Source organism: Engystomops pustulosus, chromosome 5 (assembly GCF_040894005.1).
Source record: "Engystomops pustulosus chromosome 5, aEngPut4.maternal, whole genome shotgun sequence".
Classification (NCBI taxonomy): domain Eukaryota; kingdom Metazoa; phylum Chordata; class Amphibia; order Anura; family Leptodactylidae; genus Engystomops; species Engystomops pustulosus.
Genome location: NC_092415.1, coordinates 197,837,500 through 197,864,804, shown reverse-complemented (window position 1 = coordinate 197,864,804; position 27,305 = coordinate 197,837,500). Strand labels below are relative to the sequence as shown.

At 45.1% G+C, this 27,305-nt stretch overlaps 1 protein-coding gene across 7 annotated transcripts in view; it reads right to left on the bottom strand.

Moving 5' to 3' along the window:
• AKAP9 (A-kinase anchoring protein 9) overlaps window positions 1-27,305 on the bottom strand; it is a 142,350-nt gene that overhangs the window by 87,277 nt on the left and 27,768 nt on the right. For all 7 annotated transcript variants that reach the window (XM_072154293.1, XM_072154295.1, XM_072154294.1 and 4 more), the window contains 10 exons: window positions 20,577-22,856; window positions 16,696-16,909; window positions 13,398-13,468; window positions 12,555-12,660; window positions 12,178-12,260; window positions 10,448-10,541; window positions 9,440-9,662; window positions 7,290-7,383; window positions 4,364-4,726; window positions 776-1,051 (listed from right to left, as the gene is read on the bottom strand). In XM_072154293.1, the coding sequence (XP_072010394.1) occupies window positions 776-1,051; window positions 4,364-4,726; window positions 7,290-7,383; window positions 9,440-9,662; window positions 10,448-10,541; window positions 12,178-12,260; window positions 12,555-12,660; window positions 13,398-13,468; window positions 16,696-16,909; window positions 20,577-22,856 (3,804 nt within the window). The remainder of the gene's footprint in view (window positions 1-775; window positions 1,052-4,363; window positions 4,727-7,289; window positions 7,384-9,439; window positions 9,663-10,447; window positions 10,542-12,177; window positions 12,261-12,554; window positions 12,661-13,397; window positions 13,469-16,695; window positions 16,910-20,576; window positions 22,857-27,305) is intronic.

Below are 27,305 nucleotides of genomic sequence, written 5' to 3'. Positions count from 1 at the left end.
TCCGTCTAGTAACACTGCGCTGTAATAGAGCAGCTTCATCTAGTTCTTTGGCTCTTACATGAGCTTTTTAACTAGAATTTTAGGAAATCCCTTGTTCTCCAGCCTTGTCTTTGAATCATTGGAGTGATCAATAAAACCCTCTAGGGAGTTGTTTATATTCCAGAGTCTGACAAATTGTCCAGGAAGGGCTATGCTGTTCTTATGAATCTTTGAGGGTAAAATACCATTTAGGCTTTTTCGTGGTTTTCTCATGAATACAGGATAGGGCCTAACTTATTGATGGGTGGGGGGCTCAGTGAGGATTGCAGCGGGAGCCCCCCTCCTCCGTCCCGACTGCAGCGGGAGCCTCCCCCCTCCGTCCCGACTGCAGCGGGAGCCTCCCCCCTCCGTCCCGACTGCAGCGGGAGCCTCCCCCCTCCGTCCCGACTGCAGCGGGAGCCTCCCCCCTCCGTCCCGACTGCAGCGGGAGCCTCCCCCCTCCGTCCCGACTGCAGCGGGAGCCTCCCCCCTCCGTCCCGACTGCAGCGGGAGCCTCCCCCCTCCGTCCCGACTGCAGCGGGAGCCTCCCCCCTCCGTCCCGACTGCAGCGGGAGCCTCCCCCCTCCGTCCCGACTGCAGCGGGAGCCTCCCCCCTCCGTCCCGACTGCAGCGGGAGCCTCCCCCCTCCGTCCCGACTGCAGCGGGAGCCTCCCCCCTCCGTCCCGACTGTAGGTTTCAGGAGAATGCAAACAATGAAGATAACCAAACATATATTTTTTTACTTAAAACCTCTTACCTCTTCATTGAGGACCACAGTCTTTTCCTTGGGAAGAGGATCCAGCACTTGACTTGTATCCTCGGAGAAACAATCTTCAGGATGTTCTGTGGGAGTGACAGGCGACCCCTCCAGTGACGCCTCATCTTGAAGCTTCTGATCATCTTGCTCCGCCTTCTCTGCAGGGGTCTCACTCCGCTCCTCTGGAGACTCTCTGTGTTCTGTTGCGTCTTTGAGGGATGCCAGGCGTGCCAGCTCTGTCTGCTGGGCAAATGCGATGGCCATCTCTACAATAACCTAATGGCAGGAGAGAAAAATTGTCAGATCGGTGGGGGGTCTGGATGACAGCAACTCTCCAACTTGTCTACCAGGTACAACACCACCCATTCTATAGTGGCTGAACCTGGCATTGCAGCTTAGTCTCACTCACTGCTATGGGACTGAACTTCTCTGAAGTGCAATACCGAACTCATCCGCAGCTAAAAGTAGGGCGCCACCCCTGAAAGAAATTTAAGCAATGCCCAGTAGCCACTAACATTTAGGCGATTAGTGGAGGTGCAGATATTAATGACCTAGTCTAATGATATACAATGATTGTGAAGCTAGAGCTCCCCTTTAAAGGCTGCAAACCATATAACTTATGACCATATGTCCGGATGTGGAAATCTTGCTCTACTGCTGTTGTACCGTAACCGATTTAATAGTAATGGTGCATCACAACAAGAAGACATTTTGGAGGACCCCATTATCAAATTATCCACCAATCAGCATACGGAAGAGACGAAAGCCTCTCTACTTGCTCACCAAGCACAGCGCCATATATGATACAGTGGCTGTGCTTAGTACTGCAGCCACTTCAATGGGTCATGAATGCAATAGAGCAGGTAACTCCTACAGAAACCGAAAGAAATATCCGATGTCTGAGCCCCAAATGACATGCGGATCTGAACCCACCAAGGAATAACCCAAATAACCTGTTTAAACTCATCGCACGAGTTAATTAGATCTCACACCACAAACTGGAATAAAACGTATATGATAAAAGATGCAATTGTTGTTTTGTGCCAAATCCCGCCACTTTTGGCTCCTTTGCGCCCCACCCCTCACTTCTCTGAAGCTAGGGGGTGTCCAGATGTGTGTGGCTTCATTACGGATAGACGCCATGATGCGAATGTGAACAGAGCCATAACCTGATCTCTGGTAGATCTCAACTCTTTTGGGTATACAAGTAGACAGATTTATGTAACAGCCTCCCAGAAAGTGTGGAAAATCCAAAAACTGGTACTGATCACTGAAACGGGGTGCTCATTATAGAGTCATACACTGATCCGCTCTGCCGTATTAGACCGAGACAGGATAGCGGAGCCTGGAAACCTGATCCTCCATTGATAGCCGCTTCTACGGCAACGAAACCAGATCCGGGGGGAGAATAAAGGGACGGAGAAAGTGCCGGGTTCTACCTGACTGGGCCGTGACCTGGAGTGAAGGACGGCAGAGCAGATGGCAGAGCCACAGCCAGAGCTCTGCAGATGTTTAAGTCATTATACAATTCATTGAACAATAACCAAAGTATTATCCCTGGAGACATGTGTAATCATATCTTTGTGTGTGTTGTTAGTAGCAGCAGGACTGTGAAATATGGATTTATAGTAATGTAGTATAGTATAGTAATACTTGTAGAGGCATGTCCTCACACTGCTGTGCTCTGTGCTGCCCTAGAGATTTGTAATGTTATGCCGTTGGTGGAGATTCTACAATCCTGGAATAGAAATCCACATGTCACAGTTCTGCTGCTCCAAAGTTCAATGGAGGCATGTCCTCACACTGCTGTGCTCTGTAGCCAGTGTCATGTACTGCCCCTAGAGATTTGTGTCATGGTACCTTTAATTTAGGTTGTTGGTAGAAGGACTGTGAAATGCAAATTTATATTCCAAGATCGTAGATTTTCTAAATGCACTTGAGTAGTGTCCTCACACTGCTGTGCTCTGTGCTCTCTGAAGCCAGTGCCTTTTTGTATTTTGTTACTAACTGCGGGACTGTGTAATGTGGATTTTTATTCTAGGATTATAACTTCTCCAAGTGCACGAAGGAGGTGTCCTTACACTGCTGCGCTCTTTGCAGCCAGTGTTAGGTATTGGCCCTAAAGATCTGTGTCATCATACCTTTATGCATGCATGTTAGTAGCAGCATGACTGTGAAATGTGGATTTATATTCCAGGATTGTAGCTTCTCTAAGAGTACTGGGTGTCCTCACACTGCTCTGCACTGCATTCTCTGCAGCCAGCATTAGGCATTGACCCTGGATAAATGTGTAATCAGACCTTTGTGTGTGTTGTAAGTAGCAGCAGGACTGTGAAATGTGGATTTATGGATTCAGTCTTATGTGAAATCTCACATATCACCCCAAATCTTCCCAAAGTCAGGCAAATATGACTCTTTTCATCCCATTTTCCAGGGATGAGTCAAGTTCAGTGGTGGAAAGGGGAGGAGGGTGTCACTTTAGAAGCCCCTATCTTCTGTTCTATAGCACCTACAGATATGCTACTGGAATCATATTAAAAGGTAGAATCTGAAAGTTGAGATCCTGATCTAGTTTACGGTTCTGAGAGCTACAGAACTGGACATGCAGGTAGTTAAAATAGGTGGGAACTGGATCTTTATCTGCAGTTCACATTTCCATCTATGTCTTTAACTGTCTCCATCTCTGGGACAAGGCCATAAGCCTGATGTAATCTAAAAGATGAGAATGTTATCTTTAATCTGAAACAAAAGATACTTTTCTAGGCGCTATAAAACAGAAGATGGGGCTTCTGAACTGACACCTCCCTGCATCCGCTAAACTTGACTCATCTCATGTGAGACGAGTCATATTTGCCTGAATTTGGAGGATAATTTTTTTTTATAGGTAAATGAATGAGATTTCACATAAAACTGGAAATTCTATAAAGGACATTTTATACCCGACCTGAGGGGGCTAGTGGTTTAGTGGGGTAAAACCTGGTGACAGGTTCTCTTTAAGGCTTGGGGGTTAGACTGGACCATCAGCATTCAACTAACAAATCCTTCTATGATGTCTATCTCAGACCAAAGAACAGAAATATTGGGGCTCATTTACTAAGGGCTCCGCGCCTGCACTTTCGTCGGGTCTCCCCCAAATTTTTCCGTTTTGCAGCGAATTCCACCGTGATTTTGGCACACGCGATCAGATTTTGGCGCAATTGCGCCGGCTTTCATGCGACCGAAATTGGGGGCGTGGCCGTCGGACAACCCGACGGATTCGGAAAAACTGCGGAATTTAAAAAACGAAATGTGTCGCAAGATCAGCACTTACATGCACCGGGAAGAAGAAGGTGAACTCCAGCGGACCTCAGCGCAGCAGCGACACCTACTGGATATCGAGCGCACTACCTTAGTGAATCCCAGCAGAACCCGTTTCCTCGTCGGACAACGCGCCATGGGATCGCGACTGGACCGGGTAAGTAAATGTGCCCCAATGAGAATACACATCTTGCACAGCAGGGTCGGGGTAGTGATACTACTCTGGTGCCCTCAGACCCACTATCTATAAAACCTTCCTAATTTGTAGTAGTAGGGACAGGGCATCCTTACCCGAGCTACCTCCTCCTCCATCTTCTCCTGGAAACGCTCCTCCACTAGCTGATTTAAGTCTTCAGGCTCCTTCTCCTCGGGGATGGGATACAATGGCGTCTCCTGGAAGCTGCCATGGAGGATTTCGTGCTTGGCGTTCGTCAGGCGGATGATCTCCTGTTTCAAAGCTTCGCTCTCTTTGTCGCGTTCTTTGGTCAGTTGAGCTCGGAGCTGATCCAGTTCCGCTTCATGCTGCTTCTTTAAGGCGTTTACCTCTTCGACGTACTTAGAGTACAGCGCCTGCCTCAGAGTCTGCAGCTGATGATAGATTGGGCCGAAGGGCTGGCGTAGAGAATGATCCCCCATTTGTGCCGGGTCTTCGATCTATACAGTTAGGATGAAAATAAAGCGGATTTATAATCACATTCAGAGCTGACGCATCTATAGAGGGTCATTTTTCTGATACAAATCTTCTGCATGGATCTAGAAATAAATCACAAAATTCTACTAACATGCAGCCACCACTAGGGGGAGCCGAGGAGCTCAGAGCAGACACATTAATTATTCTTCTGTAACATGTCTGCAAGATCCCTCCAGTGCTAAAGGGTCACTCTTTACAAAAATTATAGATTATAGAGAAACCATCCACAAGCTGCTCTGTTTGCATACATAGGAGACATATATAGGGTGGCACGGTGGTTAGCATTACAGCCTTGCAGCACTGGGGTCCTGGGTTCACGTCCCAGGGTCAACATCAGCAAAAAGAGTTTGTATGTTTTCTACGTGTTTGCAAGCGTTTCCTCCGGTTTTCTCCCACACTCTCCCATACTGGTAGGTTGATTAGATTGCAAGCCCCATTGGGGACTGATTTTGCAAAAAGCTCTGTGTAGTGCTGCGTAATTTGTATGCGTTATATAAATAAAGGAATTGTTATTATTATTAGATTGGACTCCCCATCGCTGATCTAGTCTTCCACAATCCTTTATTCTCTAAAGGCTTTGGCGATGCTTATTTGTATTTGGTGCTGCCAATAAAGCTTCTTGAATTGAAAGGTAGATTATAGATAATTGTGAGATAGACATATAGCTGGATACATAGAAATGTAGATGTTAGTGTGAGTTGTGTGTGGCAGGAACATTTGAGGGTGGTAGCATACACCCCAGGCAGATAGATATATAGATTGATATACATATAGATAGCTAGATATGAGATAGATAGATAGATAGATATGAGATAGATATGAGATAGATAGATAGATAGATAGATATGAGATAGATAGATAGATAGATAGATAGATATGAGATAGATAGATAGATAGATAGATATGAGATAGATAGATAGATAGATAGATATGAGATAGATAGATAGATATGAGATAGATAGATAGATATGAGATAGATAGATAGATATGAGATAGATAGATACATAGATAGATACATAGATAGATAGATAGATAGATAGATAGATAGATAGATAGATATGAGATAGATGCATAGATATTAGATAGATAGATAGATAGATAGATATGAGATAGATAGGAGATAGATAGATAGATAGATGATAGATAGATAGATATGAGATAGATAGATAGATAGATAGATAGATAGATAGATAGATAGATATGAGATAGATGCATAGATATTAGATAGATAGATAGATAGATATGAGATAGATAGGAGATAGATAGATAGATAGATGATAGATAGATAGATATGAGATAGATAGATAGATAGATATGAGATAGATAGATAGATATGAGATAGATAGATAGATAGATAGATAGATAGATAGATAGATATGAGATAGATAGATAGATAGATAGGAGATAGATAGATAGATAGATATGAGATAGATAGATAGATAGATAGATAGATAGATAGATATGAGATAGATAGATAGATAGATATGAGATAGATAGATAGATAGATATGAGATAGATAGATAGATAGATATGAGATAGATAGATATGAGATAGATAGATAGATAGATAGATAGATAGATAGATAGATAGATACATAGATAGATAGATAGATAGATAGATAGATAGATATGAGATAGATGCATAGATATTAGATAGATAGATAGATAGATAGATAGATAGATAGATATGAGATAGATAGGAGATAGATAGATAGATAGATGATAGATAGATAGATATGAGATAGATAGATAGATAGATAGATAGATAGATATGAGATAGATGCATAGATATTAGATAGATAGATAGATAGATATGAGATAGATAGGAGATAGATAGATAGATAGATGATAGATAGATAGATATGAGATAGATAGATAGATAGATATGAGATAGATAGATAGATATGAGATAGATAGATAGATAGATAGATATGAGATAGATAGATAGATAGATAGGAGATAGATAGATAGATAGATAGATATGAGATAGATAGATAGATAGATAGATATGAGATAGATAGATAGATAGATAGATAGATATGAGATAGATAGATAGATAGATATGAGATAGAGAGATAGATAGATAGATAGATATGAGATAGATAGATAGATAGATATGAGATAGATAGATATGAGATAGATAGATATGAGATAGATAGATAGATAGATAGATATGAGATATATAGATAGATAGATAGATAGATAGATATGAGATAGATACATAGATATGAGATAGATAGATGCTGATGGTAGTGTGAACTTAGCCTAACGCTGCAAACAAAGGTCCAAGGAAAACATAAACATAAAGCATGTATAGGTGTGCAGGTAGTAGTATGTACATGATCACTTACCACCAGCTAGTACCACATATGAGGTCACCTGGTGGCACTGCTGTCATCCATGCCCCTGTATACCACGCGCTTCCTGTATACACTGCTGCTTGTGTTACCAGGGGAGTGGACGCAGATGGAGTTGCACAAACAAAGACTGATATGAGCCGCGCTGATCCTTCCCCTGTGATGTTTACCTTTAACAAGTCGCTAGATGGAGTAATCAGACTCTGGAATATGGCGAATTCCTCTGACCCCAGCTCCACTGCCACCTCCGGCTTATACAACTCCCTGTCAACAGAACACAGTAACAGTAAAGATACAGCAATGCAAACACAAATCCAAACGCGAGGGGATGGTCGGGGATGAAATGTTCTTTCTATAATCTCCTCGTATGAGAAACCATGTGTTTACCTTTAAAAAAAAAATCGCCTGCAAAAGTCATGTTAAAATAAGCAGAAGAGAGTCATATTTTGCCTGAGATGAGTCAAGTTTGCCTTCACTTTGCCTTCTGAGTGTCACTTGAGACGCCCCCTATCTTACGTTCTATAGCACCTGCTATAGATAAGCATCTAATCTTACAGATCAAATTAGGTTTGTGTTTCTGTGAGCATAAGAATCCAATAAAGACAATCAAAAAAATAAGTGGGAATTGGATCTTTATCTGCAGCGCACATTGTCAACTCTCTCTTTATTTGTAACCCTGGTTCTGTATCACACAGAAACATTTGCCTAATCCAAACTGAAAGATGAAATTCTTACCTGACACCAACCAAGGTTCTAGGTGCTATGGAAGTGCTTCTCCCTTTTCATGCTCGCCCCCTGGGCCAAAAAGTGTCTCGCCCCCCTGGGCCAAAAAGTGTCTCGCCCCCCTGGGCCAAAAAGTGTCTCGCCCCCCTGGGCCAAAAAGTGTCTCGCCCCCCTGGGCCAAAAAGTGTCTCGCCCCCCTGGGCTAAAAAGTGTCTCGCCCCCCTGGGCCAAAAAGTGGCTCGCCCCCCTGGGCCAAAAAGTGGCTCGCCCCCCTGGGCCAAAAAGTGGCTCGCCCCCCTGGGCCAAAAAGTGGCTCGCCCCCCTGGGCCAAAAAGTGGCTCGCCCCCCTGGGCCAAAAAGTGGCTCGCCCCCCTGGGCCAAAAAGTGGCTCGCCCCCCCTGGGCCAAAAAGTGGCTCGCCCCCCCTGGGCCAAAAAGTGGCTCGCCCCCCTGGGCCAAAAAGTGGCTCGCCCCCCTGGGCCAAAAAGTGGCTCGCCCCCCTGGGCCAAAAAGTGGCTCGCCCCCCTGGGCCAAAAAGTGGCTCGCCCCCCTGGGCCAAAAAGTGGCTCGCCCCCCTGGGCCAAAAAGTGGCTCGCCCCCCTGGGCCAAAAAGTGGCTCGCCCCCCTGGGCCAAAAAGTGGCTCGCCCCCCTGGGCCAAAAAGTGGCTCGCCCCCCTGGGCCAAAAAGTGGCTCGCCCCCCTGGGCCAAAAAGTGGCTCGCCCCCCTGGGCCAAAAAGTGGCTCGCCCCCCTGGGCCAAAAAGTGGCTCGCCCCCCTGGGCCAAAAAGTGGCTCGCCCCCCTGGGCCAAAAAGTGGCTCGCCCCCCTGGGCCAAAAAGTGGCTCGCCCCCTGGGCCAAAAAGTGGCTCGCCCCCCTGGGCCAAAAAGTGGCTCGCCCCCCTGGGCCAAAAAGTGGCTCGCCCCCCTGGGCCAAAAAGTGGCTCGCCCCCCTGGGCCAAAAAGTGGCTCGCCCCCCCTGGGCCAAAAAGTGGCTCGCCCCCCCTGGGCCAAAAAGTGGCTCGCCCCCCTGGGCCAAAAAGTGGCTCGCCCCCCTGGGCCAAAAAGTGGCTCGCCCCCCTGGGCCAAAAAGTGGCTCGCCCCCCTGGGCCAAAAAGTGGCTCGCCCCCCTGGGCCAAAAAGTGGCTCGCCCCCCTGGGCCAAAAAGTGGCTCGCCCCCTGGGCCAAAAAGTGGCTCGCCCCCTGGGCCAAAAAGTGGCTCACCATTTGTATCTTATTTTGGATGTGATTTTCTATTGCTTAACAGATTTCACATAAAAGAGGGGATTCTAGAAAGAACATTTTATACCCTAAATGAGGGGCTGCTAGTTTAATGGGAAAAAAAATTGGAGACAGGTTCCTTTTAAAAGCTCCATCCACTAGTGAATTTTGGCTTTTTTTTTGATAATCCAGAAATTGTGTTCATTGCACCTGAATTAGAACCCACATGAGGTCCATAACAAATTATTCTGTAAAATCCTTCAGTGATAAAACTAAATCCAGGATAACGATGGAGCCTTAGAGCTTTACTACTAAACACCGTTGTGAAACTTAGACAAGAATCTCCATATCCAATCCCACGTATGAGGGATGAGCCGTCACCTCGTCTCCGGAGACCCCGCTGTGGCGTCCTGGAGCTGCTCCTGGAGATGGATTATCTCCGTGGAGAATCTGTCTTCATTTTCCTTCAGCTGTTGCTGGAAATAGGATCGCAGGTGCTGGATGTCTCGCGTGTGCTTGTCCTCCAGCTGAGATCTCTGCTCACCAAACTCAAGTTTAAGTCTCTCAACTTCTTCCGATGGCGAAATCAAAGCTTCCTGGACACCTAAGAAGAGCAATTAAAGTTCAGATTTACTATAGGGGAACACTTGGAGAAGTAATGTGCTGCAGGGCCTGGTCAGACACAAATAATGGTTAGTAGATACATGTAACATTTACAAACTGACCATAATGCCCGTCCCATTGTGCTGACCGCTGCTCTGTTTCAGCTCGGAATCTTTCCACACATTGGGGCAGATTTACTTACCCGGTCCATTCGCGATCCAGCGGCGCGTTCTCTGCGGTGGATTCGGGTCTTCCGGCGATCCACTAAGGCAGTTCCTCCGACGTCCACCAGGTGTCGCTGCTGAGCTGAAGTCCGCCTAGGTCCGCCGGAGTTCACGATCCATTGCTGGGTGAAGGTAAGCGCGTACCCCGTCGGGTTTTCATTTGGCCACGCCCCCCCCCCCCATTTCCGTCGTGTGCATGCCGGCGCCGATGCGCCACAATTTGATCGCGTGCGCCAAAATCCCGGGACAATACAGGGAAAATCGGCGCAAAACGGAAAAGTTTGCATAACCCGCCGGTAAAGCGCAAATCGGCCCCTTAGTAAATGACCCCCATTGTGTTCTGACCACTGTATTCAGCATTATTTAGCAGTTTTCCCCTCTACAGACTCTTTCTCTAATTCTACCCAAGACCACCAGGGATACAAATATTAACCCCATCAGTGTCCTAGACAACCAGGAATCCAGATGATAACTTCACTGTTCTATATCTAGACAATGATCAAAATCTGGAATGCAAAGTTTGCAAAGTAAAACTATATAATCATGATCTCTGTGCATTTACCTGACTGGCTCAGTGCTGTATTTTTGGAATGAATCAAAATCGGAGCGACCAGCGGGATTTCCCTGTCCTCTCCGGCCGCTTGATGATCTCCGGTCTGTAACATAACCACAATACATAATGGTAAAGGAATATGACACACGTTATCAGGGGAGCAGCACGAGAAGGAAAGAACAATGAAGCCTCCGATGGCTCAATGCAGATTTGAATATCAATTTCCTTCTTAGTAAACATGAAGGGAACACGACGTGAGCGGCTGTATGGAGAGCGCTTTATTGGTTTGCATATAAATGTTTACTATGACGAAAATGAACCTCCAACTCATAGAAAATAAGAAGCGACTAGAAAGACATAGAAACTTTAATTATCTATTTTTCTGACTTTCGCGCTCCTAATTTAGTACCGTAGTCAAAAAAAAGAAAAAGGAAAAACTATATTTGACACCAAATAAAAAATCTCTGGTGGGCAAACAAGCACCGCTCAGCCCCCCTCATCCGCCCGCGCGCGCGCCGCTCAGCCCCCCTCATCCGCCCGCGCGCGCGCCGCTCAGCCCCCCTCATCCGCCCGCGCGCGCGCGCGCCGCTCAGCCCCCCTCATCCGCCCGCGCGCGCGCGCGCCGCTCAGCCCCCCTCATCCGCCCGCGCGCGCCGCTCAGCCCCCCCTCATCCGCCCGCGCGCGCCGCTCAGCCCCCCCTCATCCGCCCGCGCGCGCCGCTCAGCCCCCCTCATCCGCCCGCGCGCGCCGCTCAGCCCCCCTCAATCGCCCGCGCGCGTCGCTCAGCCCCCCTCAATCGCCCGCGCGCGCCGCTCAGCCCCCCTCAATCGCCCGCGCGCGCCGCTCAGCCCCCCTCACCCGCCCGCGCGCGCCGCTCAGCCCCCCTCACCCGCCCGCACGCGCCGCTCAGCCCCCCTCACCCGCCCGCACGCGCCGCTCAGCCACCCTCATCCGCCCGCACGCGCCGCTCAGCCACCCTCATCCGCCCGCACGCGCCGCTCAGCCACCCTCATCCGCCCAGCCACCCTCATCCGCCCGCACGCGCCGCTCAGCCACCCTCATCCGCCCGCACGCGCCGCTCAGCCACCCTCATCCGCCCGCACGCGCCGCTCAGCCACCCTCATCCGCCCGCACGCGCCGCTCAGCCACCCTCATCCGCCCGCACGCGCCGCTCAGCCACCCTCATCCGCCCGCACGCGCCGCTCAGCCACCCTCATCCGCCCGCACGCGCCGCTCAGCCACCCTCATCCGCCCGCACGCGCCGCTCAGCCACCCTCATCCGCCCGCACGCGCCGCTCAGCCACCCTCATCCGCCCGCACGCGCAGCTCAGCCACCCTCATCCGCCCGCACTCTGCTGCTCCCATACCTGGATTGTTCTTTAACCTCCTTTTTAATAGAGGGAGAGGGAAAACGCTATGCAGAGGCTCTGCTCTCTCAGAGACTGCGCGAAACGCTGTGTCAGCTCTTCCCCAATCTCCCAAACAGCCATAAAGAGGGTCTGCAAGACCTGGGTCCTCCTGACTATAAGAAGCAGACTATAGTTTTAGCTAAAAAGTGCATTTTATATTCCGAAAATGCCCGAAAATCTGTATTTAAATAAAATGTTTATTCATTTTATTTATTTTTTTTTTTACTTTGATTGAACCCTTTATTCCTAAATGCTAATTTGTGGCACTTTATAAATTCACTTCAGCAAGGCCTAGTTAAAAAAATTTTTTTAGAAAATGTAATTCTCACCTTCACCGCACTGGAAAGATCTCTCATCTGCTTATATTCTTTCAGAAACCTCTCCAGAAGCGTTTCCAGGTTTTTCTTAAGCGCTACATTGTAACAAGACAAAAAATATAAATCATTTTACCGCCACTTCCATTAGTGCTGCGTTATTTGTGTAATATTTTTAACACGACTTGGTGCAACTTAGCCCCTCCCCACTTTCACCAAAACCCCGCCCTTCCAACAAGCCACATCCCTCGTGCCACATTCATGCTACCCATAAAAAGCACTAAAACTGGTTAAACATGCTTAGAATTTTTTTGTTCCCCCCCCCCCCTCCAAACTGCCCCACAGTCCTCTTATCGTTTTACAAAGTCGGAGCAATATCTAGCAGGGGTTACTTTGCACTGCTGCTCTATGATGTTCCAGCGCTATGGAGCTGTGCACACTTTCCAGAATCGGTGCCTCATCGGTTGTGTCCTCATCGTTCATCTGCTCACCAAGAACCTGTATAATAATAAATACAGAGAATTTTTATTTAGAAATTAACGTTATATAGGATGTGAAGTTTTTTTTTTATTAATCTAATCTACTTTAACGATATCCAGAGTATCTAAAAATCGCATTTTACTCTTGATCGGATTGAATAGACTGGAGCTTCTATTATTATTTCACTGTACAAACTTTTTGTTATATATTTATTAAAATTTTTTTACCACTGTTTGATCTGTGGGGGTGTGAAATGCTGAGAAATGTGATACAACTGTGATACAAAGCAGCTCTTTATTCCGCCTGATAATGAAGCCGTTACTAAGAAATTCCCATTTGATTCTGTATGCTAATGAGGCAGTTGGTGCACTCTAGGCTCATTCTCAGCAGCTAGAGCTCCGCTATTAATGCCTAAATTATTACCCATTTCTCCTAGTGTCACACTATGCTTCACAGTAGACAAATCTTTCGCATATCTAACCAAGAGTGCAGTAGTCTATGGAGGAATAGCAGCGCTCCAGGTGCCGAGGACACTTCCAGGTGAACCAACTGCCTCATTAGCATACAGATAAAAATGGGAATTTCTTAGAAACAATACATTGTACAGAGAAAATAAAGGTAAGTTGAGAATTGCAATGCATTTCTCTACAACATGTTGATAACAGGTGATCGACTCCCTTTAGAATTATTCATATAAAATGAAAGACCTCAATAAAATTTCCAATCAAGACCCCCAAAGTATGACATAACCGAACCTGATTCATATGACAACATTCTTCAGTGATCCTCTTCAGCAGCATTTCTGTAAGGTCCTGGCATGTGTCTCCTGCAGATATCGAATATTTGAAATAAAGGTAAATTTAGAAATTCCAGAAATATGTCTATATGTGTGGTGCATATATATAGTGTCATCCAGCAGCTTGTTATATCCCTGGTCATGTGATGTCACACAGATGCAAGGCTCGTAATATCATGTGATGTCACACAGGTGCACGGCTCATATCCTTGGTCATGTAATGTCACACAGATGCAAGGCTCGTAATATCATGTGATGTCACACAGGTGCACGGCTCATATCCTTGGTCATGTAATGTCACACAGGTGCATGACTCGTTAAACCCTAGTCACGGTCACAGCTTGTTATATCCCTGATCATGTGATGTCAAACAGATGCACGGCTCATATCCTTGGTCATGTAATGTCACACAGATGCAAGGCTCGTAATATCATGTGATGTCACACAGGTGCACGGCTCATATCCTTGGTCATGTAATGTCACACAGGTGCATGACTCGTTAAACCCTAGTCACGGTCACAGCCTGTTATATCCCTGATCATGTGATGTCAAACAGATGCACGGCTCGTTATATTCCAGGTCTTGTGATGTCACACAGGTGCATGACTCGTTAAACCCTAGTCACGGTCACAGCTTGTTATATCCCTGATCATGTGATGTCACACAGATGCAAGGCTCTTATCCTTGGTCTTGTGATGTCACACAGGTGCATGACTCGTTATATCCCTGGTCATGTGATGTCATACAGGTGCATGACTCGTTAAAACCCTAGTCACGGTCACAGCTTGTTATATCCCTGATCATGTGATGTCACACAGATGCAAGGCTCGTTATATTCCAGGTCATGTGATGTCACACAGGTGCATGACTTGTTATATCACTAGTCATGTGATGTCACACAGGTGCAAGGCTCATAATATCATGTGATGTCACATAGGTGCAGGACTCGTTAAACCCTAGTCACGGTCACAGCTTGTTATATCCCTGATCATGTGATGTCACACAGATGCAAGGCTCGTTATATTCCAGGTCATGTGATGTCACACAGATGCAAGGCTCGTATCCTTGGTCTTGTGATGTCACACAGGTGCATGACTCGTTAAAACCCTAGTCTTGGTCACAGCTTGTTATATCCCTGATCATGTGATGTCACACAGGTGCACGGCTCATATCCTTGGTCATGTAATGTCACACAGGTGCATGAATCGTTACATCCCTGGTCACGAGATGTCACACAGGTGCACGGCTCCTTATATTCCAGGTCATGTGATGTCACAAAGATGCAAGGCTCGTAATATCATGTAATGTCACACAGGTGCACGGCTCATATCCTTGGTCATTTAATGTCACACAGGTGCATGAATCGTTATATGCCTGGTCATGAAATGTCACACAGGTGCACGGCTCGTTAAACCCTAGTCACGGTCACAGCTTGTTATATCCCTGATCATGTGATGTCAAACAGATGCACGGCTCGTTATATTCCAGGTCATGTGATGTCACACAGGTGCATGACTTGTTATATCACTAGTCATGTGATGTCACACAGGTGCAAGGCTCATAATATCATGTGATGTCACACAGGTGCATGACTCGTTAAACCCTAGTCACGGTCACAGCTTGTTATATCCCTGATCATGTGATGTCACACAGATGCAAGGCTCTTATCCTTGGTCTTGTGATGTCACACAGGTGCATGACTCGTTATATCCCTGGTCATGTGATGTCATACAGGTACATGACTCGTTAAAACCCTAGTCACGGTCACAGCTTGTTATATCCCTGATCATGTGATGTCACACAGATGCAAGGCTCGTTATATTCCAGGTCATGTGATGTCACACAGATGCAAGGCTCCTATCCTTGGTCTTGTGATGTCACACAGGTGTATGACTCGTTAAAACCCTAGTCTTGGTCACAGCTTGTTATATCCCTGATCATGTGATGTCACACAGGTGCATGGCTCATATCCTTGGTCATGTAATGTCACACAGGTGCATGAATCGTTATATCCCTGGTCATGAGATGTCACACAGGTGCACGGCTCCTTATATTCCAGGTCATGTGATGTCACACAGATGCAAGGCTCGTAATATCATGTGATGTCACACAGGTGCACGGCTCATATCCTTGGTCATTTAATGTCACACAGGTGCATGAATCGTTATATCCCTGGTCATGTGATGTCATACAGGTACATGACTCGTTAAAACCCTAGTCACGGTCACAGCTTGTTATATCCCTGATCATGTGATGTCACACAGATGCAAGGCTCGTTATATTCCAGGTCATGTGATGTCACACAGGTGCACGGCTCATAATATCATGTGATGTCACACAGGTGCATGACTCGTTAAACCCTAGTCACGGTCACAGCTTGTTATATCCCTGATCATGTGAGGTCACACAGATGCAAGGCTCTTATCCTTGGTCTTGTGATGTCACACAGGTGCATGACTCGTTATATCCCTGGTCATGTGATGTCATACAGGTGCATGGCTCATATCCTTGGTCATGTAATGTCACACAGGCGCATGAAACGTTATATCCCTGGTCATGAGATGTCACACAGGTGCACGGCTCCTTATATTCCAGGTCATGTGATGTGACACAGATGCAAGGCTCGTAATATCATGTGATGTCACACAGGTGCACGGCTCATATACTTGGTCATTTAATGTCACACAGGTGCATGAATCGTTATATCCCTGGTCATGAGATGTCACACAGGTGCACGGCTCCTTATATTCCAGGTCATGTGATGTCACACAGGTGCATGACTCGTTAAACCCTAGTCACGGTCACAGCTTGTTATATCCCTGATCATGTGATGTCACACAGATGCAAGGCTCGTTATATTCCAGGTCATGTGATGTCACACAGGTGCATGACTCGTTATATCCCTGGTCATGTGATGTCACACAGGTGCATGTCTCGTTATATCCCTGGTCATGTGATGTCACACAGGTGCATGACTCGTTAAAACCCTAGTCACGGTCACAGCTTGTTATATCCCTGATCATGTGATGTCACACAGATGCACAGCTCTAATTATTCTTTAGTCCATATCCTCTATACTACACACTACATTGTGTGACATGTAGAAAACACAGCTATGACATAAAAAACTCCTCAGCCTGGAATCTGCCATATGCTATAAAAAGCAAAAACATTTTGTTCTGTATTTTTTCTTTTGTCTATTCCGCTGACAGATGTGAGTGTGAGGCAGCGGCGGTGACGAGTGATCACATCATTACCTGTCTGCTGCGGATGATGGGTGAGTAGTTGTTGCTGATGCAGCGCTCGCAGCTCCTGAATCTTTTGTTCTTGAGACGTGAGCAGGGAGTCTCGGAGGCGGCGGAGCTCCTGCTCCTTCTCCTCTCGGAAGTTCTCGCCCGTCAGCTCCAGGTGAGCCTTGTGGATGTGAGTGAGGCTGATCCGCTGCGCCTCCAGCTGCAGCATCAGATCGGCCTGGACAATACATACATAACTATAGGTTACATATACAGACCTCCACCACCCCAGTCCATATATACCCCCATATACAGACGTCTATAAAGCCTTCCTTATATTACATATAACCCATAAGCTTTCCAGACACATCCTCTCCCTGTATCCCATAGGCCGGTCACTAAGGGCGGGGCCATAACTGCCACCGCACCCGTTACCGTTTTCCTGTATACCCAGCATATCCCCCATTTCATTATGACTGGCAGAAATTAGGGATAAAATGGACAAAAATGGTGCAGCAAGAGGCATGAGAGTGCTCCCAATGCATCAGGAAGGTAAACTGGATAAAGAAAAAAAAATTGACTTCGGAAATCGAAAATCAAAATCCATCCTGATAAACCAGGGACATTACTCATAGATCCAGGTACCGGGACTGTGAGAATCGTCTTATATTTGTTATCCATGGCCTCCTTCCTTCTAGAATTAGGTTTTTTAATTATGCTTATGCGTTACCAGAACCCCTCTGTGCTGTAGCTTCACTGACTGTTACACTGTGTTGCACACACATTCCCCCTTCCACTGTGTGAGATTACATCAGGCAGTGGAAAGGGAGGGGGGACTGCTGAGGGAGCAGGTGAGATAGTGTAACAGCCTGTGAAGCTCACAACACAGAGGGGCTTTGGTAACACTCCGGGAGCGGCAGGTCGGACATGCACACAGCTGCTCTCATTCAGTGTTCTGGGCTGATATCTCAGTCAGCGCCAATAAGAAGACTAGTGCAACCTGGGGTACAATCGATCCCCGTTCTCATGATCTGTGAAGGTCCCACCACTTGGACCTCCCACGGATCACCAAATCATTCACTCTCCTGTCACTAGGGGAAAACTTGATGTGGCCGAAAACTCTTTAACATAAGCAACTTATAGAAGGGTTCTCCAGGTCTATCAATATTTTTTTTTACAATTGGCCTCATAGGGTAATAAAATAATACTTAAAGGGATCCTGTCATCAGTATTTACCAAAATACCAGCTCTCTCGGGTACAATATGTTATGTCCTTTTTTAGAATTCCCTCTTCTAAGTGAAATCTCACCTGTTTACCTATGAAAAATCTCCCCCAAGGTCAGGCAAATATGACCTTAATTTTCACATGAGACGAGTCAAGTTTAGTGGTTACAGGGGGTGTGTTACTTCTTCTGTAATATAGCACCTAATAACATGCTGCTGGTGTTATATTAGATATAACAATCAGATCTCATGCGGATTACGATTCTGTGAGTTACAGAACAAGAGATACAGGGAGATAAAGATATAGTTATAAATCCAAAAAATGGGATTCTAATCTTTAATATGACACCAGAATCGTAGGTGCTATAGAACTGAGCATAGGGGCTTTTAAAGTGACAGTACCCCAGATATGTTTTTTAAATAACTAAATGGGTTAAATTTCACCTAATAAGAGGGAATTCCATAAGGGACATTTCATCCCCTATCAGAGGGTGCTACTAGTTTAGTGGGGGTAAAATAACTGGCGACAGGTTTCCCTTTAACTTGGTCCCTGCCGTCGGTCCAGCACAGCCGCTCCCATCACCACCGGCCTTCAGTGGTATAACAGAGACCCAATGGAAACGTTGTGTCCACCACGCATCCCACTGTAGCTCCTAGCCGTGGCTGCTGGGACACGTGGACATGAATTCAATCATGAGCCATGGTAGACCAACAGAGGCCGGTCCTGATGGGAGGGGGGATGTGCTGAATGGGGGGTCAGGATAGAGGTAAGTATAACTCAGTCAGAGTTGAGAGGACTAGAGCAGGAGCCACATGAGCAACCTACCGCTCTATTCATATGGGACACAACCGGACTATGAAGGTGCAAGCACTAGGATGAACCTGGACCTCAACCAATCACTGATTGAAAAAGTGACTCATCTCTTATCCCTTATATATGTCTATAGGGAGACTAGTAAAAGCGTTTGGGTGGGGAGGGCAGGACTGCAGGGGGTTCCCACCGATTACAACAACACTGCTCTGTTCATTCATTTCTATAGTGCACTTCTACAGGAATGAATGAAGAGATTCCCATCTGTGTGAATGAGGCTCTATTCACACTGGTAGGGGGCTGTATAAGGGAGTCTTGTCATTAATGGGGGGGGGGGGGCTACCAGCGTGAATATCAATGACAGAGACATACACCAGCTCCTGGGATTGTTCTCTTCCTTCTGGTTCTTGTAGCAGCCGCGTGTATGTGGCCATTGCTGAGTCACACGAACAATTACTTTACTACAATGGGAGAAGACGTAAGAGACGAAATCTACCCGTCACATGGAATAGCGCCGGAACAGCGCGAACCTATTCACCCGGAACGGACAAAACGTTAGTCACGGATTGTTCTGTATCTATTGTCTCTACCTCTAATGTGGAATGTTCATTTAATGAGATTCTAGGAATAAAGAGGAAGAGATTTCACCATAGAGTTTGGACACTGAATACACGAGACCCTAAATATTCACCCCGTGCCTAATGGCTTACCCCAACACGGGCCAGAAGGATCGGGCACGAAAAATTAAACAACCCCCATCTATCTTTTCCATAACGTCATCTGTCAGGGGGGAGAGCTGTGACATCCCCATCAGAAACTTACCCTACATTACTGAAATCTGCAGGCTCCAGCACTGTATAAGGGAACCTGTCAGCAGGTGTGACCATGCAGTACCGCAGCCTGCGTTATGTATTGTCCCTGGAGGGATGTGTAATAACAACACTTTGTCCCAGAAGGGAAATTTTGATTAGATACAGTACTGGAAATATGCTATTTGGACATATTGATCTTAATTAATCATTGTGTATGTTTTTAGTAACAGCAGGACTGTGAAATATAGATTTACTTTGGAGGATTGCAGCTTCTTTAGGTGCACTGCAGTTTTTTGCTCGCACTGCTGTGCTCTCTGCCCCTAGAGGTATATGTATCCATACCTATGTGCATGTTGTAAGTAGCAGCAGGACTGTGAAATATAGATTTACTTTGGAGAATTAAAGCTTCTTTAGGTGCACTGCTGTGCTCTCTGTCCATACCCATGTGCATGTTGTTAGTAGCAGTAGGACTGTGAAATATAGATTTACTTTGCAGAATTAAAGCTTCTTGAAGTGCTCTGCAGTTTTTTCCTCGCACTGCTGTGCTCTCTGACCATGCCTATGTGCATGTTGTTAGTAGCAGCAGGACTGTGAAAGATTTTTTTTTTTTTTATGCCTGGGATTGTAGCTTCTCAAAGAGAACCAGAGGTGTGTCCTCACACTGCTGTGCTCTCTTTATAATACTGCTCATAAGCAGGGGAGAAGTGAGGGGCTGTGGAGTGTGAGGGCTTGTCTCCAGTGCCCTTGGAATAACTACAATCCTGCAATCCAATTCAGTTTTTCACAGTCCTGCTGCTACTAACACCTCACACAAGCATATGGTTACACTTCTCTTCAGGGAAACTTATACTATATAAAGTTTTGCATGGTCAATACTGCTGACAGATTCCCTTTACAACTTTGATACAATGGAAAATTTCTCTAAATGCAAGTTATTCCAAGAAAAAGTTTACATCTGTCCAATAACACATGATTAGTCCTTTGGGTGGACTATTGTGGACAGTTCCACAATAACATACTACAAAATATACATATATTGTCAAGTATGGAGCACCTACCTGCTCCTGGACAACTCTATGCAGTTTCCCTCGAAGTTCATCATTTTCCAGTCGTTTGCTTTCCAACAGGGAACTTTCCACATTAAATTTATCCGTCCACTCCTGCAACCTTTGTAGAATGGACTCTCTTTCCATCAGCAGATCTTGTACTTCCTTTTGGAGATGACCACCTTGTGGAGATACATTCAAATGGGGACTTTCAAGTGGACGGATACTTTCCTGTACTACAGTAGCGTCGCCTCCATCATTGGACACTAGAACATTGGAAGCTCCTGCGGAACTCTCCTTTAATGTATCACCATCTCCTTCTAAACTCAACGTTCTCAACTTTTCCTTCAGCAGATTAATTTCCTTCTGCTTTGACTGTAGCTCTTTGGAGAGGCTGGAAAGTTTCTGAGATAATTCCTGCTTATCTCGCTGGGCAATCTCCAGTTTTTCCATTAATTCCGTCGTATCCTTCTCGACAACTTCTCCATCGTCAAGCCCATCAGCTTTGATTGACTTTGAAGGTCCTCTAATCGTGTCACCTTTCAACTTGGCAAGTTCCTCATGTAAAGCTTCGAGCCTTAGTCTATACTCTTCCTCTAGCTTCGTTTTACTGCCCTCCAATCGCTCCTTTTCCTTCACCAGGACGGTGTACTCATCTTTAAGTTCATGGTAGTTGACCTCAAAGTTCTTCTCGGCGAAAGAGTAGGTGTTCTTCTGTTTTTCGATCTCTTCTTTCAACTGGAGTTCCAAGTTCCTCAGTCGTTCATTTTCGGAGGAGAGAACTTCAATTTGATTTTTGAGGTCAGAATTATCTAGTTCACCGAATTTCTCGTGATTCTCAGAGTTCCGGTCTTTTGTCATATTCTGTAAGGCCTCATTTTCATCCTTAAGAAGCCGATTGTCTGCCTCTAGAACAGCAAGTTTTTCCTTAAGAGCGTCTTTATCTTCCACCTCTTTCTCAAGCACCTCGATCCGAAGCTGCAAGACTTGAACCTCTTGCTCGATACTTCCCTTCTCTTCCTCCTCTCTTCTCAAACACTCCAACTCTTTCTGCAGCTCATTAATCTGAACCATCATTTCCTCCGACTTGGGGTCGTAGAGGGACTGCGGAGGGTCCTTCAGCTTGGAAATTTCAAGCATTAAGTTATTCTGTTTGGTTATCAAGCTATCCTTTTCCGACTGCATGGCAGCGATGGTCTGATTCAAGTCGTGTTGAATCTGCTCGATCTGATTTTTGTACCGTATTTCCAAGTTTTCGATATTGGTTTTATGCTCTCGAGTCAACTCTTCCCTAAGTTTCGAGAGTTCCTCTTCTTGGCTGAACAAGAAATAAGTCCTCACTTTCTCCAGTTCCGCCTCTTGAGACTCCGCCATCCTATCGAGCACGGCGTCCTTCTCCCTTTCCAACATATCTAACTTAATTTTGTAATTCGTCACCTCGGCTTCATGTTTAGATTCTAATTCTTTGGTAAATTCCTTGGCGGCAACTAGTTCTGCCTTAAGGTCATCGATGGTGGTCAGGAAACTGTTGGCTTCGTTGAGTTTATTGTCCTTTTCGGTAAGGCTTTGCTTGGTTCGGTGGATCTGCTCCCGAGCAAAACTGAGGTCCTGGAGCAAATCCTTGATTTGCTTTTGCAGGTGGGATTTTTCTGAAGAAAAGACCTGAAGTTTCTTGCTGAGATCTTCTTTCATTTTATCCCTCTGCGCGTTGGACTCCAGTAGCTTAGCATTCAATTCACTGATGACCGCGTTGAGTTCATTGATTCGTTCGCTGGTCACGGTGATGGTCGCCTGGCTAGTGATGTTCTCCAGCTCTTGCCGATGCTGGTCGAGGAGCTTCTCGATCTCTAACGTATGCTGCCTGACCAGCTCCTGCTTCATCTGCACAATCTGCTGGCCGTACATCTCGTCTAGCTCAGCCTGAAGCTGCTCCAGTTTTCTTTGTGTCTCCGATTCCTTTCGCTGAACGAGGTCTGCCTCCGACTGACTGTCTTTATGATGCCTTTTCTGAAGGTCTTCCACTGCGCCCATTAACTGCTTGATTTCGTCGGAGGATCTCCTCTCTCTTTGTTTGGAAGTGTTTAGCTCTTCGGAGAGACTATTTATTTCCAGGCTCTTCTGGGTTAATTGTTCCCGCAGTTCATCGACTGATTTCTCCGCCGCATATATTCTCTCCTGCAGTTCTGTGCACTTGATTTCTTCATTGTGCAAAGCTGATTTCAGGCTATCAGCCACCAAATCCTTCTCATTCAGCCTTTGTTCGTAGGATGATTCAAGTTCTCTCTGCCGTTCCTTTAAGAAAACCGAGAGACTTAGATCAGGCTGCAGACATAATAGGCGGCAACACTACAATTACGATTTAGGCTTTGTTCTAACGCACAATCATTAGGATGGGGAATACCCCCTTCGAGAAGGACGGCTTCTAGTATTGGGTCCTGGGGTCTTTGTTAAGTACTGGTAACAAATAATAAATTGTTAATGGACCCAAATATACATGTATGCTATTATTATAACAGGTAATTGGCTGCCAACACAAAGTTCTATTCATACATGTGTGAGCCATGTGCTCGGAGGGGATCCCACCCTTTATCTCGTCCAGACGCTGTGTACATGGAAATATGTCATTGTGTGGGAAGATTTATATATTCATATAAGATTTCTGCACCGTCTCTATGTATCCATCTAACTCATCCCTGATATCTCCCATGACTATATGAATCTATAGGAATTTACTCATTATCTATGAATTCTCTAACATATCTATTTCATATGTATTGTATATACATCCTATACGTTTATATCACATATATATCCACTTTCATTCTAATATCCACTTAAATATCTGCCTGATATCGGTGACATATCTACATTATTTTTTATCACTTTGATATTAATCTACATTCTATCACATATCTATATCATATCTATATCCCCTATCTATCCATCTCATATGTATGCATCAATCCATGTGATATCTATCGCTCATATCAATATCTCATATCTAACCATCTATCTATGAGATATCGATCCATCTATCGCTTATATCTATATCTCCCATCTATCCATCTCATATGTATCAATCTCAAATGTATGAGATCAATCGCTCATATCTAGATCTCATATCTATCCACCTATTGCTCATATCTGTATCTCATATCTAACCATCTATTTTTATGATATATATGTGATATCTATCCATCTATTGCTTACATCTGTATCTCATATCTAACCATCTATGTGGTATATATGTGATATCGATCCATCAATCACACCCATCTAGATCATATATATCTGTCTGATATCTAACCATTTCTTGTCTATATGATATCTATCTACTATCATATACTGTATCTATATATATATATATATATATATATATATATATATATATATATATCACATATACTGTATATCTATATCTATCCATCTTATATTTATCTCTTACCTACATCTAACCCTTTCATCTCCCTCTTACAGTCTATCAGTTATATCCATCTATGTCTCCAACATCTTTCTATCCATCTAATGTTTCTACCTATCTCTATGTATCCTACACTTATCCTTCTTTTCTATCCATCTCTAACAACTAGTATCCATCTACAATGTATCACGAAAGACATAATAGTTGTCAGTCCTTACATACAGCCGGTAAACTACATGTATTACACAGCAGGTTAAAGACTTGTCCATTACACACAAAAAAGTTAACAATTAAAACTAATTGTACAATAAATCTTGATAATTCTGTATTGGTTATGTTAAAAATTAACTTCATACTGTATCCTGAGAAAGTAATGATGTATTGATATCTCTGGGCATCACTTCCATCCAGGGCCCCTGCTCTGTACCAAAGAGGGATACAAACTACCGGCAGATAGGTGTTAACCCCCCCACCGCCCCAAAAGGAAACGTGTGGTTAAAGAGGACCTGTAAATTCTGAATCACACCCTCGCTGCTATTCTGATGTATTTGGTCTTTATTTTTTTTAAATCCGCCCACCCGTTCAAAAGATATACCCCCTGGCAGTTGATTTCAAATCATTTTGATTAGCCAAGGGGGTGGTAACCTTTATTTCCTCAGGGGTGGGTCTCTTTATTGTAGCACCTCCTTGGCTAGTATGAGATAACCTCCAGGGGCCATATCTTTTGAATGAGTGGTTGGATTTAATAAGCAAATTACCAAATCGATCAGCAGCGCAGTGGTGATCCCATGATGTATGTCATTCATTCAAAATAAAGTGTATCCATTATACGATTATCACTTTGGCCAATTCATGGAAACCTTAAAGGGAACCTGTCACCACATTTTTAACTAACATAGCTTGTGACAGGTTCCTATAGAGCCATAGCAACCATCTGACAACATTCTTTCAGCTAAAAATTGTTTCCTTCACATCCCCATAAAATTTGTAAAAAAGTTAAAACACGACTGGTATCTAGGGATCTATAGAGAGAGTTGGGGTGTGGCTAATGTCATGTGACCAGGGTGACATCACAGGTCCTATAGCCTTTTAACATTAGCAAACTGTATCCCATGCACATATCAGACTACATAAAATCACAGCAGCCTGCATGGACTTCTACTCCTCTCCATGGATGCTGCTGTGATTTCATGTGATATAATATTTTGTGATTTCATGAGATATATGCTTGGTGTACAGTTTGCTAATGTTAGGAGGCTAAAGGACCTGCATTGATGTCACCCTGATCACATGACATTACTGCTGCATGCAGAGAAAGCATGGGGAGGAGCTACTGGATTTAGCCCAAAGAGGCCACGCCCACTTCAACTCACTATAGACATCCTTGGATACCAGGTAAAATTATATAGTTGAATACTATATTATATAGTTGAATTTTTAGCTAAAAGAAGGGTGTCACAGTTAGTGACTAGGGCTCTATGGGAACCTGCCACAAGCTGCATTTGTAAAAAATGTGGTGACAGGTTCCCTGTAATTAAATTGTTAATAAAATCGGACAACAGCTTTTAAGTGATTTTGAAAATAATAATTAACATTTTCTCTTTAATACACTGATAACGATACATGGCAGACACTATAGGAAGATTCTTCTCAATGCATTCTCACTTAGTTTGGATGACCTACTTTATGTATAGATAAGCAAGTCCAAATTTACACGATTTGTGTCCCCCGAAGCATATATATATATACTCACTCACCATAACTAATAGAAAGAAGCACTGCATTGCTATCTGTGGCGAGAGCCGGCTCCTACTATATGTGCAAGAACTATAGAAGCAAAGCTACATTCATTCCAACTGCACTCGGGTCACTGGATGAATGAATGTTACCTACCAAAATACATAGTGTCCACCTTAATATTGGTGGGCTATCGTTTCAGGTTTTGCAACCTTTTTTTTCCCCCCAATGATGTTTTTTACATTTATTTTTCAACAATTATGCTTGGTACAACTTTGTGCAAGATAGAAATAAATCATGTTTGGTGCTTGGTTCCTGCATTAAAATAAGGTGCACTCGCATGTTTTTTGGACTGAGATCTTCTGGTCATCCATGTATATATCTTCATTGCTGCCAAATGCAGGCTCCTCGCTATCAGACTTCTGGCTGTGGTTCATTAGCTAGTGCTGGTTCTCTGATGGGGCATGGCTGAGCCAGGGATAGAGCAGTAGAGAGCTGTATTAGACTGAGCTGTCTCCTGTGAGATGGAAGGGGGCATGTATAAGGGAAGGATAGAGCAGTAGAGAGCTGTATTAGACTGAGCTGTCTCGTGTGAGATGGAAGGGGGCATGTATAAGGGAAGGATAGAGCAGTAGAGAGCTGTATTAGACTGAGCTGTCTCGTGTGAGATGGAAGGGGGCATGTATAAGGGAAGGATAGAGCAGTAGAGAGCTGTATTAGACTGAGCTGTCTGCTGTGAGATGGAAGGGGGCATGTATAAGGGAAGGATAGAGCAGTAGAGAGCTGTATTAGACTGAGCTGTCTGCTGTGAGATGGAAGGGGGCATGTAAAAGGGAAGGATAGAGCAGTAGAGAGCTGTATTAGACTGAGCTGTCTGCTGTGAGATGGAAGGGGACATGTATAAGGGAAGGATAGAGCAGTAGAGAGCAGAATTAGACTGAGCTGTATGCTGTGAGATGGAAGAGGGCATGTATAAGGCAAGGATAGAGGAGTTGAGAGCAGAATTAGACTGAGCTGTCTGCTGTGAGATGGAAGGGGGCATGTATAAGGGAAGGATAGAGCAGTAGAGAGCTTTATTAGACTGAGCTGTCTGCTGTGAGATGGAAGGGGGCATGTATAAGGGAAGGATAGAGCAGTAGAGAGCAGAATTAGACTGAGCTGTATGCTGTGAGATGGAAGAGGGCATGTATAAGGCAAGGATAGAGGAGTTGAGAGCTTTATTAGACTGAGCTGTCTGCTGTGAGATGGAAGGGGGCATGTATAAGGCAAGGATAGAGGAGTTGAGAGCAGAATTAGACTGAGCTGTCTGCTGTGAGATGGAAGGGGGCATGTATAAGGGAAGGATAGAGCAGTAGAGAGCTTTATTAGACTGAGCTGTCTGCTGTGAGATGGAAGGGGGCATGCATAAGGGAAGGATAGAGCAGTAGAGAGCAGAATTAGACTGAGCTGTATGCTGTGAGATGGAAGAGGGCATGTATAAGGCAAGGATAGAGGAGTTGAGAGCAGAATTAGACTGAGCTGTCTGCTGTGAGGGGGCGTGGATGAGTATAACATTCAGCTGTCTGTTGTGAGATCGGAGGGGG